Below are 19,973 nucleotides of genomic sequence, written 5' to 3'. Positions count from 1 at the left end.
TTTTTCTTCTTCTCATTATATCATAAATAAAATAATCATCGACTCTTCAACTCATACTGAACTTATATAACAAATACCATATAATTAATTACATTAAATAAATTATCAATTTTTATCATTAATATTACACATTAGCATTATTTAAAGCATTTTTTTTAAATCTCCAATTTTATAACAAGAATTTTGATAGAATTCAAGTGTGTATACATGACTCCATGGGGAAAAAATGACAGAATATGCATACATGAAATGGTGACCGACAAACATAACAGATAACAGTAAAGATCCGAGTGGTAATATATTTGAGTTCAAGGGCTATTTGGTTCCTTTTTGATTAAAAAGTGGAAATTTGAGTAACCATAGTGAGAATGCACAATCTTTTATCGCTCATCCGTCTACGAAAACAAGGATATGGTCAATTTGTTATGATCATTTCTATACCATCGTTGGTGCCAAGTACATAATTCCAGTTACTAAGGGAACTCATTCCTTCAACAGCCTTCCATCTCTTCATCATTTTAGCTAAAGTCATGCGGTGATTGATTCTATCGCTATCTTGTGGGTCAGCATGTTTGGTTGGCTTCCAAACTCCAACCAGAGACGAGAGCACATAAGCCACATGGCTCATACAAGGCCTCTGATTAGGTTCTCTAGAAGAGCTGTAGTCAGTCAGTTTTGCAATAGTGATGATACTCGAAATTTTTTCTTCTTCACTGAGATCATGATTCGAGTCAATGACATTTGGGAAAGCGTCTGTGCCTTTGCTGGTGTGCATGTTGCGGAACCATGCCACTATATGCTGCTTTTCCTCGGGTAAAGAAATGTCTAAAGCATATCTTCCGATGATCAACTCCATTAGAATGACACTGAAGCTATAAACATCAATTTTCGTATCACTCTGCCAGTTTTTGCACAATTTATGCAAACAAAATTCTCTTCTATTAAGACAAGTAAACCACATTTCACATAACATAATAATATAATAGAGTACAAAATTTGCCAGAATCTACAATGAGAACACCAATTCAGAGTGGCTAATCACAATAAAAACTAAGACTATAAACATTTGAATCCTTACGAACTAACGAATCATTATATACATGAAAACTGATTTACAAGAAATGAAAAATGTACCTACACATTCGGGTGCAATATAGCCAAATGTTCTGACAACTTTAGAAGCAGCCGAAGCTTCCCCATCATAAGTTACATGCCGCACAAGCCCAAAATCTGCAACCTTAGCCCTCATATCATCACCAAGAAGAATGTTTGAAGGTTTAAGATCCCTGTGAATAAAACTCTTGTCAGCAAAACTGTGCAAGTACTCAACACCTGTAACGTCCGAAAAACCAACCTACGTAAACCACATACATGCAAATTATTTGAATTGCTTAATTGTTTTATTTAATTGATTTTAAATGTTTACTTGATGCATATTATATGATTAAAGGTATGATTGAATGATTAAATGATTATATGGCATGATTTCATTAAATTGAAGGATTTTACCCGAATATTCGATAATAGACTGGGGAAAGGAGACCGGAGACGACCAAGACAAAAATAAATATTTTAAGGCTTCTTAATATGATTAAAAATGATTAAATTTTTCTAAAAATGGTAGAGTTCGAATTATTTTACGAGTCGAGCTCGATTTTACCCGGGAAGTCGGTTTTAGGCAAACGAGGAGTTTTTAAAAGATCAAAAATATTATTTTTGGAAACTAAATTTTATAAAAACTTTTTTTTACAATTAAATAAGAGTTATTTGGCTCAATTTAACTAAATTGAGTATGTCCAATTGCTCCGATTCTTGAAAGGCCCAAAACCCAAGCTCATGATCATGCAAAATAAAATTTATAAAAAAGGATTCCTAGGTCTTTTTGGCACCCATCAGTCGTCCACTTCGCACACACTAAATTTCGAAAATTTCATAGAAGGAAAAGCTAGGATTCTTCATCGCTCGTTCGTCATTCCTCGCCGACGATCACGTATTCGAGCGTTTTAAATGCAAATGCGCGTTTTCTAAACCCTTTAACGCATCATTCAAACCATAATTTGTATGTTTTTATTATTTTTGCATGAAAGCTATTTGTGTTCGATTATTTTTACGTTAGAACAATTATTTTCAAATATATGATGATTTTACGCTTATATGAAAAACGCTATGATTCCTAAGGACACGTTGCCATTAGGACATGTTTTGGGGACGGGAAAAGAATCGATAAGGGATAAATTACATGCTAGAATCAAGCATGGCCAGGGAACAAAGCACCTAGGGTTTTCTAGAAAGCACACGATTTGCACACTTGATTCAAGGGTGGCTAGGCTGGACGTGGTTAGGTGTAGAGAAGAGTCCTAGCATGGCTAGGACTCCTTGGTCGCAGCCTAGGAGGAGTCCCTTGGGGTGAGGACTCCTCACGCGAGCTGTGTGCAGTGCGCAAGCTTGCAGGGGCTCGGCGCTAGCTTGGGCCAACGAGCAGGGGTTGGAGCATGGTCCAGTAGGGTCTAAGGAGGATGGTCAAGGGTCTGGTCAAGGCTGGTGCGGCTTGGTTCATGGGGGGGCTCGATCCCAGCAGTAGAAACTGGCGCGACTGCTCTTGTTCTGCTGCAGCGGCTCGCAGCGTGGTTCATGGGCTTGGGATGGGTTCAGTTGGGTCTGAGCATGGTCCGGGGTCGGTGAGGGTCAGAGGTGATCGATGGTTAAGTAGCAAGAAGGTTCTTACGTGGCGGCCATGTGGAGCTGAAGACTGATCAGTCGACCAGAGGATAAATGCTAGTCACTTTCAAGGATCAAACTTCAGCCAAAATGATAAAGGATTGAAAGCTTTACGATTATGATTTTGCGATTTATGATTTATGCTTAAATGCTATTTTAAATAAAAGTATGATTTTAATGCATGTAATTGTATATGTATTATTTGCTACTCATGTTTAGAACATGCTGAGTCATTAGACTCACTGGGTTTGAATGCTGCAGGATTTGATGATGTTGAGGGAAGCGTTGACGATTGAGTGGATCGAGTGCGACAGTACACTCCCGAGTGACATTTATTTTCCGCATTAGCTTGATATATAAAAGATTTAAAAAATTATTGTTAATGATTTTATGAGATATTTTTATGCTTTATTTTATTATTAGTTGATCTTTTTAAAGTTCGACGTAGGATTTTTGGTTAGTTGACGATTTAGATATTTTTTATGTACTTGAGATTCGATTTGCTAAATTAGTTTGATTTATGGAAATGTTATTTTTATTAGTAATTTTCGAGTTTATGATTTGTTAAAAAAAATAGTAGTAGACATTTCAACACCTCTGGCTACATCTAGTGCAATGCCAAGCCTTTTCCTCCATTCCAGAAGCTTCAAACCTTCTTTGTTCCAATTAAATAGAAACCTGCTAAGCGTCATCTGCTTCATTAATTCGAAAACAAGATGCCTCTCGTTTCCGTATATACAATATCTGAAAAGTTTGACTAGATTGATATGTCGAACTTTTGTATGGGCATAAATCTCGGATTCGAATAGTTCCAAACCTTTGCCGCTCGTCAATCCAGGTTTCATCTTCTTAACATCAATCTTTGTTCCATCATTCAATTCCCCTTTATAAACACTTCCAAATCCGCCCGTGCCAAGTATGTTTTGTTCATTGAAGTTATATGTCCCAGTTTTCAGCACTTGGACAGAAAACACCAAGCAATAATCCTTGACTAATTGAAGTTCTCGAGAACCGTTAGATCCCATGATACAAATCCCTCTAGTCTCTCCATCAAGGCTTGAACAAGCACTACTGACTTGAAGGCTCAACTTTGGCCCGGCAAAGAAAGAAAACCAACACTCTAATAACAACACAAAGAACGACAAGAAGGGATCCCAAAATTGCTACACTAGGAGATTCATCATAACAATCCATCCCAATGTTCAGATTTCCATCTCTTTAGAGTTACACTACTTGAAAATGCTGGTACTACCCCATCAATATTATCATCAGAAACATCCAACAATGTACTCGAATCAGTTCATGTTCATATATTAAATGAAAAAAGCGAGCTTCGAGGCGTGGTCAAAACATCAACATGCAAATACCTATCTAGGACAAAAATCTTAGGTAAAACTCGAGTAAGGTTTTAATCGCTGGCAGAAAACGTTTGTAAAATAGGAACACCTTCAAGACTCTCAAAAATTACCGAAAATGTAAAGAAGTTGTGCTCCAAATTGACAGTCTGTAAAGAAGTCGTACCATTGAAGAAATCCCATGAAATTGCCAAAAACTTTGTGTTGTTGAGCAAGAGAGTCTGGAGCGAGTTCAACCCGGCTAAGCTAGGCAACGGCCCGCGGATTTGGTTATTCTGAACTTCAAACACCTGTAAAGAAGTAAGCTCATTGATGTTTGAAGGGAGAAACCCACCAAGATTCTGCTTCCCAATTTGGATTCGGACCACTCAATTATTCGAACAACGCACGTTCTTCCACTTGCAAGGTTCCGAATCATTCCAATCCAGTCGACTGATTCAGTTGAGACTCTTCGTTAGCCCTAGCATGGCCGCGTCTTCGGTGGCTAACAGCGACGAAAGAGCAGAAAAGACGAGAAATATTGACGCCATGAAACAAAGAAATATCAAGCAACTAGAGAAGAGAGGGAAATACTTCGTTAATATCTTTGACACAATTCAATTTGATGCTTATTGTTTTTTTTTTTGAAATTTTGGGCCCCATGTGGGGTGCTCTTACAACACCGCTAAAATGCCACATTACAACATAACTGAATGCATTAAAAAGTTTTTAAAAAACAATTTCTTTCTGGCACGTTTTTGCACGCTCCAAATAAAAACTTCACGTTCGTGTTTGTACGTGCGATTGGAGGCATGAGGATGGCGACGGGGCTGGCCTACCCCACATGGGTGCCTTCCCATTTCCTTTTTAATTAAAATAAATAAATAAACATATAATTTTTAAAATTAAAACTAAGGATGCCGACGGCTCCTTAGTTATATATATATATATATATATATATATATTTTAAATTTTTTACTTTATTTTAATAAAATTTGAAAAATTTACAATGGCTGGCTAGTTAACAATTACCCTAATTAAAAAAAATTATTTTTTTAATTTTTTTTCGAATGTACAAAATTAAGGATTCTATCTCCTTAGGGTTTCTGTGAGAAACACTCTGTGTGAGCCACCTTCCTACCAACTGTAGGTCGTGTCACCCGATTGAAATCTTTTTTCAATCTAGGTGAAGGTTTACTCAAATGAATCCTGATGACATAATTTCAATCTAGGTGAAGGTTTACTCAAATGAATCCTTATGACATTATATGGATGGTTGAGGAAATCAAAATTCAACCTGATGGCTATGAGCCAAAACCAACCCTCAATGATGAAGAAGTCCAAGTTGGTGTCCATCGGGCAAGGTTTTGCTTGGCTGTCCAGGTTCTATCAACCAAATCAATTAACAGGGAGACATTTCGATATCATATGCCATGGATTCTGCAATTGACCAGGGGCGTGGAAATCGTTTATATGGGAGACAATATGTTTCTGATGGAATTCAAAGCTATTGCGGATAGGAGACGTGCTCTCCATGAATGTCTGTGGCAATTCTTCCGAGATCTAGTGGTTATCAAGGAAATTAATGGATCGGAAAACATACTTTCGAGGAGATATCAATATGGGTTCAATAGCATAATTTGTCGGTAGATTTTATGAATCAACCGATCCTGGAACAGATTGGAAATCAGATAGGTACTACTGAAGATATTGACGTAGGAGAGACGAGGACCTTCCTTGGAATATATGCGAGGTTGAGGGTTCGGATCAACATATCCAAACCTCTACAAAAGTATGTTCGTGTGGAGATGAAAGATGCAACGAAAGATTTTATCATCATCCTGACTTATGAAAAACTACAGAACTTCTACTATGCTTTACGTGATTGTGACCAAGATGGAACTGACAACAAAAAGCTTCCCTTCGGACCGTGGCTCTGGGCAACAACACAAATAGGAAGAAAGAAGGAGAGGACACCATCCCCAACGAAAGCAGGCTCGACCATATGAGAGCATGGGAAGGGAAAGAAAGTCATCTTGCATGATTCAAAAAATGCTATACATATGGAATCAATGCATCATGTTGTCAAGCACATATGTAGTAGATGATTGGTTTTGTCGGGGTTTTGTGCTCCTCTCGCCGCTATTAGGAGAGTTATTTAATTCTATATGTATAGCATTTACTGAATCATGCAAGATGAGTTTCTTTCCCTTCCCATGCTCTCCTGTGGTCGAGCCTGATTTCGATGGGGATGGTGTCCTCTCCTTCTTTCTTCCTAATTGTGTTGTTGCCTGGAGCTACGGTCCGAAGGGAAATTTTTTGTTGTCAGTTCCATCTTTGTCACAACCACGTAAGCTATGTCCAATTTTGCCAGAAGCATACTTCTAGTTTTCCATAAGTCAGGATGAAGATAAAATCTTCCGTTCCTTCTTTCATCCCCACACAAACATACTTCTGCAGGGGCTTGGATATGTTGATCTGAACCCTCCAATATGTTCCAGGATCGGTTGATTCATAAAATCTACCGTAAATTATGACATTAAAACCATATTGATATCTCCTCGAAAGTCAGTGCTCTTATGTTTTTCAGCCCATTAATTTCCTTGATAACCACTAGATCTCGGAAGAAGTGCCACGAACCTTCATGGAGGGTACGTCTCCTATCCGCAATAACACTGAATCCCATTAGAAACATGTTGTCTCTAATAGATTTGATTTTCATGCCCCTGGTCAATTGTAGAATTCGGGGCATATGATGTCGAAATGCCTCCCTGTTAATTGATCGGTTGACAGAACCTGGACAACCAAGCAAAGCCTTGCCCGATGAACACCAGCTTGGACTTCTTCATCATTAAGGATTAGTTTTGGCTCATAGTCATCAGGTTGAATTTTGATTTCCTCAACCATCCGTATTATGTCATCAGGATTCATTTGAGTAAACCTTCACCTAGATTTAAAAAAGATTTCAATCGGGTGACACGACCTACTGTTGGTAGGAAGGCGACTCACACAGAGTATTTCTCACAGAAACCTAAGGAGAGAGAATTCCTAATTTTGTTCATTCGAAAAAATAAAAAATTAAAAAATTAAAAAAAAATTATTTTTATTAAAGTAATTGTTAACTAGTCAGCCATTGTAAATTTTAAGTGTTTCTTATTAATTTAAATTTATTAAAACAAAGTAAAAAAATTTAAAAAAATATATATAGGAGGAGTCGTTGACATCCTTAGTTTTAATTTTAAAAATTATATGTTATTTTTATTTTTAATTAAAAAGGAAATGGGAAGGCACCCATGTAGGGTGGCCAGTCCCGTCGCCATCCTCGCACCTACAATCGCACGTGCAAGCACGCGCGTGAATTTTTTATTTGGGGCGTGCAAAAATGCGCTAGAGAGAAATTGTTTTTAAAAACTTTTTAGTACATTCAGTTATGTTGTAATATGACATTTTAGCGGTGTTGTAAGGGCACCCCACTTGGGAACCAAAATTTCACAAAAATAATAATAAGCATCAAATTAAATTGGGTCAAAAATATTAACGAAGTATTTCCCTCACTTTCCCTCTCTTCTCCAGTTACTTGATATTTCTCGGTTCCATGGCGTCAAGATTTCTCCTCTTTTTGGCTCTTTTGTCGCTGTTAGTCACCGAAGAGGCGGTCATGCTAGGGCTGAAGAAGAGTATCAACTCAATCAGTCGACTATATTAGAATGATTCGGACCCTTGCAAGTGGAAGAACGTGTGATGTTCGGATAATTGAGTGGTCCGAATCCAAATTAGGCGGCAGAATCTTGGTGGGTTTCTCCTTTCAAACATCAATGAGCTTACTTCTTTACAGGTGTTTGAAGTTCAGGATAACCAAAACGGCAGGCTGTTGCCCAGTTTAGTCGGGTTGAACTCGCTCCAGACTCTCTTGCTCAACAACACCATGTTTTCGGCGTGGGATTTCTTCAATTGTACAACTTCTTTACAGACTGTCAATTTGGAGCACAACCCTTTTACTTCTTCGGTAATTCCTGAGAGTCTTGAAAGTGTTCCTACTTTACAAATGTTTTCGGCCAGTGATACTAACCTTATTGGAGTTTACCTGAGATTTTTGGGCTAGATAGGTATCCGAGTGTTGATGTTTTAACCATGCCTCGAAGATCGCTTTTGTCATTTCATATATTAACAGGAACTATTCCGAGTACAATGTTGGATGTTTCCGATGATAATATTGATGGGGTAGTACCGGCTTTTTCAAGTAGTGTGACTGTAAAGAGAGATGAAAATGTGAACATTGGGACGGATTGTTCTGATTGTTCTCCTACTATAGCAATTTTGGGATCCCTCCTTCTTGTTCTTTGTGTTTTTATTGGAGTGTTGGTTTTCTTTCTTTGCCGGGCCAAAGTTGAGCCTTCAAGTCATGTTACTAATGCTGGTTCAAGCCTTGATGGAGAGACTAGAGGGATTAGTATCATGGGATCTAGCGGTCCTCGAGAATTTCAATTAGTCAAGGATGACTGCTTGGTGTTTTCTGTCCAAGTGCTGAAAAATGCGACAGATAACTTCAATGAACAAAACATACTTGGCATGGACGGATTTGGAAGTGTTTATAAAGGGGAATGGAATGATGGAACTAAGATTGATGTTAAGAAGATGAAACCTGGATTGACGAGCGGCAAATGTTTGGAACTGTTCGAATCCGAGATCTTTGCCCATACAAAAGTTCGACATATCAATCTAGTCAAACTTTTGGGATATTTTATATACGAAAGTGAGAGGCATCTTGTTTTTGAATTAATGAAGCAGGGGACGCTTAGCAGGTTTCTCTTTAATTGGAACAAAGAAGGTTTGAAGCCTCTAGAATGGAGGAAAAGGCTTGGTATTGCACTGGATGTAGCCAAAGGTGTTGAGTACTTGAAAGGTTTTGCCGACAAGAGTTTTATTCACATAGATCTTAAGACTTCGAACATTCTTCTTGGCGATGATATGAGGGCTAAGGTTACAGATTTTGGGCTCGTGCGGCATGTGCCTCCTGATAGGGAAGCTTCGGCTGCTTATAAAGTTGTCGGAACTTTTGGTTATATTGCACCCGAATGTGCATGTAGCTTTTCCATTTCTTGGTAAATCAGTTTTCAAGTATATAATGATTCAGTTAGTTCGTAAGGATTCAAATGTTTATAGTCTTAGTTTTTGATTGTGATTAACCTCTCTGAATCGGTGTTCTCATTGTAGGCTCTGACAAATTTTGTGCTCTATATTATTTTGTGATGTGAAATGTGATTTACTTGTCTTAATCAAAGAGAATTTTGTTTGCATGAATTGTGCAAAAACTGGCAGAGTGATATAAAAATTGATGTTTATACCTTCGGTGTGATTCTAATGGAGTTGATCACCGTAAGATATGCTTTAGACATTTCTTTACCCGAGGAAAAACAGCATATAGTGGCATGGTTCCGCAGCATACTCATCAGCAAAGGCACACACGCTTTTCCAAATTCCATTGACCCGAATCTTGATCTGAGTGAAGAAAGAACACTTTCGAGTATCATCACTGTTGTAGAACTATCTGACTACTACTCCTCTAAAGAACCTAATCAGAGGCCTTATATGAGCCATGTGGTTTATGTGCTCTCGTCTCTGGCTGGAGTTTGGAAGCCAACCAAATGCACTGATCCACAAGATAGCGACGAAATCAATTACCGCATGACTTTAGCTGAAATGATGAAGAGATGGAATGTTGTTGAAGGAATGAGTTCCCTTGGTAACTGGAATTCTACACTTGGCACCAACGATGATATAAAAACGACCATAACAAATTGACCATATCCTCGTTTACGTAGACGAATGGTCGATAAAGGATTGTGAATTCTCACTAATGGTTACTCAAATTTCCACTTCTTAATCAAAAGGAACCAACTAGCCATTGAACTCAAATATATTACCACTTGGATCTTTACTTATCTGTTATGTTTGTCGGTCATCATTTAATGTATGCATATTGTCATTTTTCCCTACGGAGTCATGTATATACACTTGAATTCTATCAAAATTCTTGTTATGAAATTGGAGATCTAAAAAAATGTTTTAATAATACTAATGTGTAATATTAATGATAAAAATTGGTAATTTATTTAATGTAATTAATTATCTGGTATTTGCTATATAAGTTCAGTATGAGTTGAAGAATAGATTATTATTTTATTTATCATGTGTGATAGCACATAGCCCTGAGTTTTTTTGTGAGGTCGTTTATTCTAATGACAATTAATGATCAAACAATAATGATTAAATTTTATTTTGTAACGGAAAATGATTTAAAAATACCTTAAAATGGACCTCAGGGACTAGAAAAATTTCGGCATAATCTCCCTGTAAGTAGGACATCCCGAAAAACTCAAGAATCAGAAAATAGTAAAAAGACTCAAAACTGACGCTACGATAAAAATAAATAATCACATGGAAGTGCCGACCAGGCACAGATCAACAGATCTCAAATATCAGTTCAACTAAGTCAGCAAGGTTTTAAAACATAGTAAAACTGATCCAAACTAAATAATAATAAGTCAAACACCCATACAGATACTCTGTACATATCTCCGGATAATAAAACATGACATAGAACTGGCACAAACTCATAAACAACCATAAAGATTAACTGGGAGACTCCAATTGACAGAACCAAGCAATCCGACCTCAACCACGAGCTCCGCTAGCGGAACATCCGCCTGTTGCTGCAAAATCACTTGGGAGATCTACCATGGAGCCCAAAAGCAACCACAACAGCCCTCCGTAAACAACTGAAATTATGATTCTGGTATGAAATAGTTCAACAAACATAACAATAACATAAATCATGCATCAATACATATGTAGATGAAATGTGAAATACATGAACAAGGCTCAATAGCAATGGGTAAACGGAGCCAAACAAACGATACGATCAACAAGAATAATGCTCGAATAACACACATAGGAGCCACATCGTCATGCAGCTGAACCGTCATGCCAAGTATGAGAGGTATGCTAGGCTGTGCTAATCAACATCCCCAACTCGGCTTCCATACAGCTATAACGACATATAACAGGAATGACACCAACAACCAGAACTGGATATCACAATCCCAGCGCTCACCCTGAGGGCTACACTAACAACGGGATTGTTCAATCATATCTATGGTCACATGTGTATCAATGTATATAAGCCTATCAGCTACACCATGATCCCGAGATAGACAACAATGCCAGATAATAAAGAATATCAACAACGGGCTAACAAAAACGATACGACTCAACATGAATGTCATAATATTATGCCCTATACTAAATGCTATAGAATATGCCACACAATGATCATATAAAACGAGTCATTTTGCAACTCATAATCAATATAAGCATGTAAACAACAATAACATCACATATTTATGTTTAAAACTTAATTTATATATTATCGTTGTATGTTGTAACATAATTAAACTGACTTTGAAATCATAATAAGCTCGACTTTAATCTCTTCGACATAACAATAATAAAATACGTCGAATAATTCCACAATTCGCCAATAAAACTAAATTAATCCAACAATTTTTAAAGTTGAATTTATTTATTAAAAATCCAACTTAACGATTTAATCATTAAACTTAATCCCAATATTCGCTTACTAATTTGATAAAAATGTCTCGGTTGAAGAATTATATTTCAAATACGTCTCAATGCTTGAACCTACAAAAATAACCTATATATACGTCAATATCATGCAATCTAATAAATGAAAGCGAATTAAATCGGGACGGGTAAAAACCCGAAATTCGGCAGCCCCTAAACCGAACAAAAGCTGAAATTTTGGACACAAGTTCGAAGCTTACGCTAATCGCTCTTGGTTTCGTGGTGATAGCTCACCGGGGACACCGCCCAAAACTTTTCGGAACAAGCTAAACATTGCTGGAAATTGCAGGGAAATCATAAGGTTTCCAAAACACATCAACATGCTACTAAATCCCAAGAAACGAAGCCAAGATCTCACCTAAATTGGACCAAGAACTCGCGCGATAACAGGCCCGAAACCAGCTTTGATCCAGCTGTTTTTTTCAAAATTCTAGGCAAGAATAAGGGCGCATGAGCTAGAGGAAGAGGTTGTTGAGCTCGCCGCCTCGATCTCTAGTTGCTGGACGGCATGCGATGGTCGGGAAATGGAAGGGAGAAGGGAGACGGGCAACAGGGGTTTGGGAAGGGCTTCGGGATTTTTTCTTTCTTCCTTCTCCCACTTTTGGTAAGTGTGTATGTGTATATGTACTGTGCATACTGCATATTTATTACTAATTTATTACTAATTTGGTATTTTATTTTAACTCTATATGTATTTTATATTTTTTATATTGGTTAATTTTTTGATAATCTAAAATAAATATTTTAAAACATTTTTAAAAATTATTTGACATAAATAATTATTTTAATTTACAACTCAATAATTATTATAAATATACGAAACTACTTGATAATATATTTTAGGGCGATACATGTTTTGCACTCAACGATAACTTGTGAAATTATATATGTTTGTGCTGGGGAGAGTTTTATTTGTAATTCATTTTTTTGTTAAAAATTAAAATCATCTTCATCTATATTTTACATAGTTGTGAAAGATTTTCAGACTCTTGTAAATTTAATTTGACAGATTTTTATAAACATTTATAAATTTTTTCATAGATTTCAACAGAATTTGAATATTAAAAATAAACTTACACATGTAAATAAAAAAATAAATATACATATATATAATTTTTTTTAAAAAAAGTGAATAAAATAAAATAAAATTATTAAAAATAATTTATTGTTACCCTTCGATTCTATGACAATAAAATTTTATGAAAATATTTTAATCGAGCAAAACTTGTACAGTAAAAGTAAAATATTTTATTCTATGACAATAAAATTTTATGAAAATATTTTAATCGAGCAAAACTTGCACAGTAAAAATCCCCAATTAAAATAAAATATTTTACGCTCGAATAAATTGCAAGTACATGATGTCAAGTAATAGTAAAATGTACCGGAGTACGAGTATCGTTCCAGAAAGACAATATTACACAAATAATATTTTCAACTACTTATTCTTTAGCAAACGATAATTTGAAGTAATTTTTTAACTATTAAAATAATTAAATAACTAATTGACTTGAGAATTAAAATATTTAAATGAGCAAACTAAAATGAGTAGTAAATTCAAGTGAAAAATGAATTTGTTGAGAATCTCGGTTCACCTATCTCTCGTTAATTTAACTAATTAATCTCGACAATAATTCATGCTTTTGACAGAATTTCCTAAACGATTAACACTCCCTCTCGAGCTATACTAAAATAATTATACACAGTAAAATAATTAATATCTCTTCAATTATTTATCAAATGTAAATTGCATGTCGATCTATGAATTTCTCTAGCTTTCGGCCTATTGGACTATGATTATCAACGTGTATCCAACTTCATATCTCTATGTAAATTGTAAATTCATGGATCATGCTACTTCTTCATATTGCAAACTATTCTCTCGAACTCACTCGCAATATGATATATTATTAAAGTTAGCTATGTTTTAATAATTCTATGAAAAACAATAACACAATCAAGAATAAATCAAAAGTCAAGAATTTAACTAATTAAAATAAACGGTTCCGGGTAAGATTCTCTTAAATCCCAACAAATGCTAAAAGTTAGCTATAAAATTTATTCTAAATCAACAAAACTATGTTTATAATAAGATGTTTAAACTAAAAATACTAGACGGTTGAAGAACAGATGTCACGCTACTTGAAAATCCCGAAAATCTTCGATTTTTCTTCGAATCCGAACTTCTCTACCAGTTCCCTTTCTCCTTGGCTGCGTGAATGATTGATAGAATTAATTTAATTATGGTGATGTTAGTCAAAACCAGTAGATCATATTAGTATAACCAGTAAACAGTATAAGAAGCTGAAGCTCCCGTATCACCTTAACAAAGCAGTACTCTTTGAGTACTTAACGGTTTAGAAAAATAGAAGCTTAACTAAGCAGAACTTGGCTTCACTAGATCAGTACTTAACGACTTTTACTCGATCGTTTCAATCTTAAATGATACAGTTACTTTACCTAGTACTAAGCATTAATTTCACCATTAAATCCTGTACGTAGTCATTTAATTATTTTTACCAGTTTTGATATAAAATAAGACTGATTGTGTTGAAAGCTTTATGCAGGATCCTTTTTAAGAAATAAAGTTCTTTCTATCAGAAGTCAAAGGAGCCGTTTTCGATTATAGACGTTGGATTCAAGTTATCTATATATATGTGGATCAAACCCATTTAGAGAACAAAACTGATCATTTTATCTACCCAACATTATATTGAGCAACCGCGAATCAATCATTATCTTCTAGCTCAACTTGCAGAAAAGTAGTACACGCTTCATATTATACATCTAATCTTCGGAAATCATTTTGTACTGCTATTTCTTCACCTCTTCAAGCAAAACACTTTACTATATTTTTGAAGAAGAGTTTGTAATCTGGAAAAGAGTCTTTTCCAGAACCTTGTTGTATTGAATTATATTGTGTTGAGTTACTAAGAGTTTCAGTAGGCAAAAGATAAGTCCTGCTGAAGTGAGTGTGTACAAGTGTGTACTGTAAAATCCAAAGTCTTTTAGTGATACCTTCTGGAAACAGAAGAAGGGGAGACGTAGAAGATTTTATCTTCGAACTTCCAGAAACAACTACTGTTCTACTGTCTACTGTTATTACTTGTCTACTTTTATTACTGTTTTCACCTTACTCCATCGGATCGTTTCCGCACTTATTATTGTGATCTGCTGAACTTACGTTTGAACAAGAACATCTACAATCTCTAACAGGATTTTAGCACCCTTTGCAAAAACTATCGTAAAAGGAAAGAGTTTATTCTCCCCCCTCTAAACTCTACATCGATCCCTAACAAGTGGTATCAGAGCAGATTTCTCTTGTTCTGAAAATTTACAACAGCTATGACATATTTTAGCAGGGTTCCCATGTTCTCAAAAGAAGACTTTGATGACTTGAAGATCCGGATGCAAGCTCACCTTGCAGCTCAAGATGATGATATGTGGTATGTCATCACAGATGGTCCATTAAAGATTTTAAAGCCTAATACAACTGTTGCTGTTACTGATGGTGCGCCGCAAATGATTGAAAAATCAAGAAGCGAATAGACTGGCGAAGATAAAAAGAAAGTCAATCTTGACAACGTCGCAAAGGACATCCTCTATAAAACTCTTGATAAGAACACCTTCAGCAAGATCAAGATGTGTTCTACTGCGAAAGAAATTTGGGAAAAGCTCATTCAAATATGTGAAGAAAATGAGCAGACGAAGGAAAATAAACTGTCTGTAGCAATGCAGAAGTTTGAAAATCTGAAAATGAAAGCTGGTGAAACTCTGAATGAGTTTGATGAACGTTTCAGCAGCTTGGTCAATGAGCTAGCAGCTCTGGGTAAAGAGCATGGCAACAGACAGATAGCACTCAAAGTAATGAGAGCTTTACCCATAGAATGAGATGTAAAACTATGGCTATGAGAGTATCTAAAGATTTGAACAAGTTAGAACTGCATGACTTGTTTGTTGACTTAAAAGCCTATGAGTTTGAACTGGAAGTGAGAAGCGGAGAAGAGTCCTCTTCAAATCTACCTACCAAAGCTCTTGCTGCTACTATTACTCCTTCTGCTGCTGCTGTAGTTGTTCCGGAAGCATTACCTACTGTCATCATTGATAGCACATCTGAAAAGACTGCTGAACAGATCAGCAGTGACGCGATGTTTTTGTTTGTAAAGAAGTTCTCCAAATTCATGAAAAAGAATCATCGAGCCTACCAGGGTCCCAATCAAAACTTCAAGAATGATTCACCATCTGGTGATATGACGTGTTTTATATAGAGCCCAAAATTAGTACACGTAAAACCCATGAATTTATTTAATTGTTAATTCATTTATTTAATTTTAAAATGAGTTTAGCGATGCATGAATTGTTTAAATGCATTATTTTAAATTATTTATCTTTACGTGATGCACGTTAAAATATTTTTCTTGAGTTCATGTTTCAGGCGATTATTCGATGCGGGATCGGGGAAAAGAGACCGACGACGATATTTGGCAACTTTAAATGCGGTATCTTATTTTTAAATCAGGATTGGGGCCTTTTAATTGATTTATTAAGTTTTAAAGCCTAAATTATTTAATTAGAGATCTTAGAATTTTAAAACTTTTAAAGTTTAGCAAATGTACATTTATTTTAAATTAGGGGACTTTGCTTTGTAGTGGGAATTAACATTTTTATTAGTATTTTATTAGCATTTTATTTAGTATTATTAATTCCTAATTAAGAAAATTTGAGCCCCTAATTAACCAAACACACGCACACACACATTCACACACACAAATACACGGCACACAACACACACATGCACATTTCATTTCATTTTCAGAAAATTTTTAGAGCAAAAACCTAGGGTTCTTCATGCTAGTAGCAGTCGCCCCTCTCCTTCGGATTTTTCAGCAGCTTTTCTTTAATTTCGTTGAAAGTAAATAGTGCAACGATCGTCTCGGATCAACCTTCGCACTCGTTCCGCTTCGGTATCGTCGGTTCGGTAAATTTTAACATCATAAAGCACGTATATTCTTTCGTTTATGCATTGATCTCGTCATATTATGCGTTGTGTTATTTATTATGCGTAAAAATCCAGGTGAATGTTGTGTAGAAGTTTGAGCAAATATGGTTGGATAAATTTTGAAACGGTTTTTGGATCACAAATCATGATTTTGCTGTCATTTTTAATACTGCGATTTTTCGGTCGGTTTTATGGAAAAACTTTCAGCATATAAAACATATAACTTTTTGATACTTTCGATTTGAAAGTAATTTTGAATTATTTGGATAAAAATTGAGTGAGTTATGACCGTTTTCGTGGGACTGCTCAAACTGCGTTTTCTGAAAATTATGATATTGATGTGTTCTTGAAGTTTTATGGATGCAGGCTTCGTTGGGGATCGACGAGTGATCGCTGCTACGTATGGGTTTATTTTTAATGAGGTTGGGATACTTATTGACCTTTCGTTTCGTGTCGTTAGGCACTTGGGAGAATGAGTAGTCGTAAAAATCGTTTTGTTGTCAAAAGTCGTGTTCGCGGGTTTATTGGGTTACTTGTGATACGTGGTTGTTTTGGGACAATCGTATAGGCATGAATTATTGTTATAGTATATTAGGATGGGTCTCGAGGTGTCGATTTATGATCGGGATGATCGAGTTAGTGGGATTAAGTCACAAGCACATATATTCTCGTAGGTTTTCTTCCACCGCAGGTACACGGACCCCCACACGGACCCAAGCACAGGGTCCGTGCCTTTGTTTCCTTCATGGTGTCAAATTTGCGAGCCCACACGGACACCTACACGGACCCTGGCACGGGGTCCGTGCCCTTCCTTCTTTTCGGTATGTCTTTTAGCGAACCTACACGGACCCGTAGCCGGACCTGGGCACGGGGTCCGTGTACTCCAGTTTTGGGAAAAGTTATTGTTTGCTTTGGTGTTCACGTCATGGCTTAGTACGATGATTAAATGAGGTCGAATCCCGAGTGATTTAGAATGTCATAAGCTATTTATTTACTTTGGTGGTGAGCACGATTACCTATGTCTAAGCTTTGCAAGATAAGTTATTCGAAATCATGTTAGTATGTTGCAGCAGCGGCCCCAAGTGAAATCCAAGGAATCCCTCAATGCCAAATAAGTATGTTTGACGTGCAAAGAAAATATTTTAAATTTTTGAGGTATGCTAAATGTCTTGTGACCAAATTATGTATGGAGTTACAAAGAGGTAAAGCATGACCAGGGACCAAGCCACCCCGTTAAATCATGAACGGGTTTAGATCAGGATTGGAAAGCGGTAAAGCATGACCATGGACCAATCCACCCGTTAAAGCATGAACGGAGATCTCATATATGTGGCAGTGGATCTTCTCTGTCAGCCCAATACTGTGGTTTAGTCTGATCAGGCGATTTATGTTATGGGTCATTTGCTTTGAAACATGCCTCTACGCAAAATGATGAAGTTATGTATGTACAAGTATGCAAACATGTTTATGAGAAGTTTTCACGTTATGGCACGTTTATGTTATGTATGTATGTTCAAGTTTAATTGCAAGTTCAAGTTTCAAGTTATGTACGCTCTATTTTAAAGTTGCATGTGGTTTTATTACGTATTTACTTGTTACCATCCAGTTTATACGTGTTGAGTCTTTAGACTCACTAGACTTGATCGATGCAGGTGAGAATGTTTTCGAGGAGACTAGGGTGGGGACCAAAGAGCTGGCTTGGACTGAGCAGGAGGCTAGACCCGAGGACTGCCCAAGATTTTAAGTTTTATGAAAATGTTCTAATACTTTTATCAAACTTTATTTTTAGATCTTTTGTTGTAACAACTTTTGATACGTACAGTTTATTTTATCGAATTTCGAAGGTTCACGATTTATCTAAGAAAATTTTAAATTTCTCCGCAAATTTTAAATAGTTGAAAGTACGGTACGTTACATTCTAATTGTGGAAAAGTTGAGCATTTCATTGCTGATTTCCCGAAGCCATAGAAGGATGATCAGAAGAAAAGAGAATACAAAAGAAATGACAAGAAATCCAGAAGAGACCGCAAGGAGATGATTGCTGAAGAGAGCAAATCAAAATGGGCGGATTCTAGTTCTGAATCTTTTGACTCAGAAAGTCATTCTACTGATAGTGATGCAGAAGAGATCAAATGTCTAATGACAGACATTGAATCAACCTCGACATCTGTAGAGGTATTTGAATTTGCCTCTGACGAATTTACACGAACTGATTTGATTAAAACACTGTATGACATGGTAGAGGAGTACTCGAGACTTTCTCAATCATTCGAGGAAGTTAAGATTGAAAATCTAAACTTAAAGGATCAAGTCAGTAAGTTCACTTGCTTGCAAGAGAACATCTGTAATGATTTAAAAGTTGAGATGAGTAAGTTAAGAACTGAGAATGAAAGAGTGAATGCAGACTATCAGACAATGAGGTCTGAGAACTGAAAGCTGTCTGTTCTGGTAAATGCATGGAATAAGTCGTCTGTTTCATTGGAGAAGATGCAGGAATTGCAAAAGCAATCCGGAGACAAAGTGGTCTTGGAATCAGCAATAATGAAAGCACTTCTGAAACTAGTACTAAGCCAGACCTGGATACAAGCAAAGCAAAATACATTCGTTTTGTTAAATCCAGTGTGGTATATGAACCGGAAGTGCCAACTGTTCACATGGTGAGAAATTAGGGCGGATGAATTCTTTATCTAAGATCTCCTGAATCTGTTGCTTGAGTTCTAACATCTCAGCTGGAGCTAAACGATATGGTACCTTTGAGATTGACACAGTGCCTGACACAAGTTCAATGGCAAACTCCACATCTCTCTCTCTGGTGCAAGGCCTATGACGTCATCATGAAAAACGTCAGGAAAATCTCTGACTACTGGTACATCAGATAATGACGGAGTGGCTACGTCAGGTGCGGAAACAATGCTGACCAAGAAAGTCTGACAACCCTTATGAATAAGTCTCTGTGCCTGCATGCAAGAGATCATGTGAGGGAAACTCCTCCATCTATCCGGCTCAAAGAGAAACTGCTTCATGCCCAACGGTCTTAACAACACTGACCTTTTTTGAAAATCAATCAGAACTATGTTTTTCGTCAGCCAGTCCATTCCCAAGATGATATCAAATTCTGGAATTGGCCACAAAATCATATCGGCCACAAAATCATATCGGCATACACTAGGTGGCCTTGCAGTTCAAGATCTATGTCTCTGACCACACTAGTAGCTGATAATTCTTCCCCTGATGGGACTGTCACTGAATAGCTCACGTCGAGTCCAATACACTTGACG

General features: G+C 36.5%; 4 protein-coding genes and 1 long non-coding RNA gene across 5 annotated transcripts in view; 2 read left to right on the top strand and 3 right to left on the bottom strand.

Moving 5' to 3' along the window:
- The window catches only part of LOC140813059 (cysteine proteinase inhibitor-like), a 56,594-nt gene extending 49,430 nt beyond the window's left edge, over positions 1–7,164 (bottom strand). Inside the window, exon 1 of the transcript XR_012113821.1 lies at positions 4,463–7,164. The gene's annotated coding sequence lies outside the window, so the exon portion shown is untranslated. The remainder of the gene's footprint in view (positions 1–4,462) is intronic.
- Positions 61–4,468, bottom strand: LOC140813057 (receptor-like kinase TMK2). The gene is made up of 2 exons (XM_073171475.1): positions 3,314–4,468; positions 61–1,332 (listed from the first exon to the last, which is right to left on the bottom strand). Exons 1-2 carry the CDS (start codon positions 3,741–3,743, stop codon positions 1,082–1,084), a joined length of 681 nt encoding a protein of 226 aa, XP_073027576.1. The 5' UTR covers positions 3,744–4,468; the 3' UTR covers positions 61–1,081.
- A 174-nt stretch (positions 7,165–7,338) lies between the features above and the next one.
- LOC140813056 (receptor-like kinase TMK2) lies at positions 7,339–9,702 on the top strand. Its single transcript, XM_073171474.1, has one exon. It carries the CDS (start codon positions 8,184–8,186, stop codon positions 9,156–9,158), a length of 975 nt encoding a protein of 324 aa, XP_073027575.1. The 5' UTR covers positions 7,339–8,183; the 3' UTR covers positions 9,159–9,702.
- On the top strand, positions 9,414–9,854 carry LOC140811245 (receptor-like kinase TMK3). The gene has a single exon (XM_073169114.1). The coding sequence runs from the start codon at positions 9,414–9,416 to the stop codon at positions 9,852–9,854; it is 441 nt and encodes a 146-aa protein (XP_073025215.1).
- A 632-nt stretch (positions 9,855–10,486) lies between these two features.
- On the bottom strand, positions 10,487–12,325 carry LOC140813061 (uncharacterized). Its single transcript, XR_012113825.1, has 2 exons — positions 12,055–12,325; positions 10,487–11,972 (listed from the first exon to the last, which is right to left on the bottom strand). It is a non-coding gene; the product is annotated as an uncharacterized lncRNA (long non-coding RNA).
- Positions 12,326–19,973: the final 7,648 nt, after the last annotated feature.

The sequence above is a fragment of the Primulina eburnea genome, chromosome 14, assembly GCF_022965805.1.
Source record: "Primulina eburnea isolate SZY01 chromosome 14, ASM2296580v1, whole genome shotgun sequence".
Taxonomy (NCBI): domain Eukaryota; kingdom Viridiplantae; phylum Streptophyta; class Magnoliopsida; order Lamiales; family Gesneriaceae; genus Primulina; species Primulina eburnea.
This window is presented reverse-complemented; position numbering and strand designations above follow the sequence as displayed.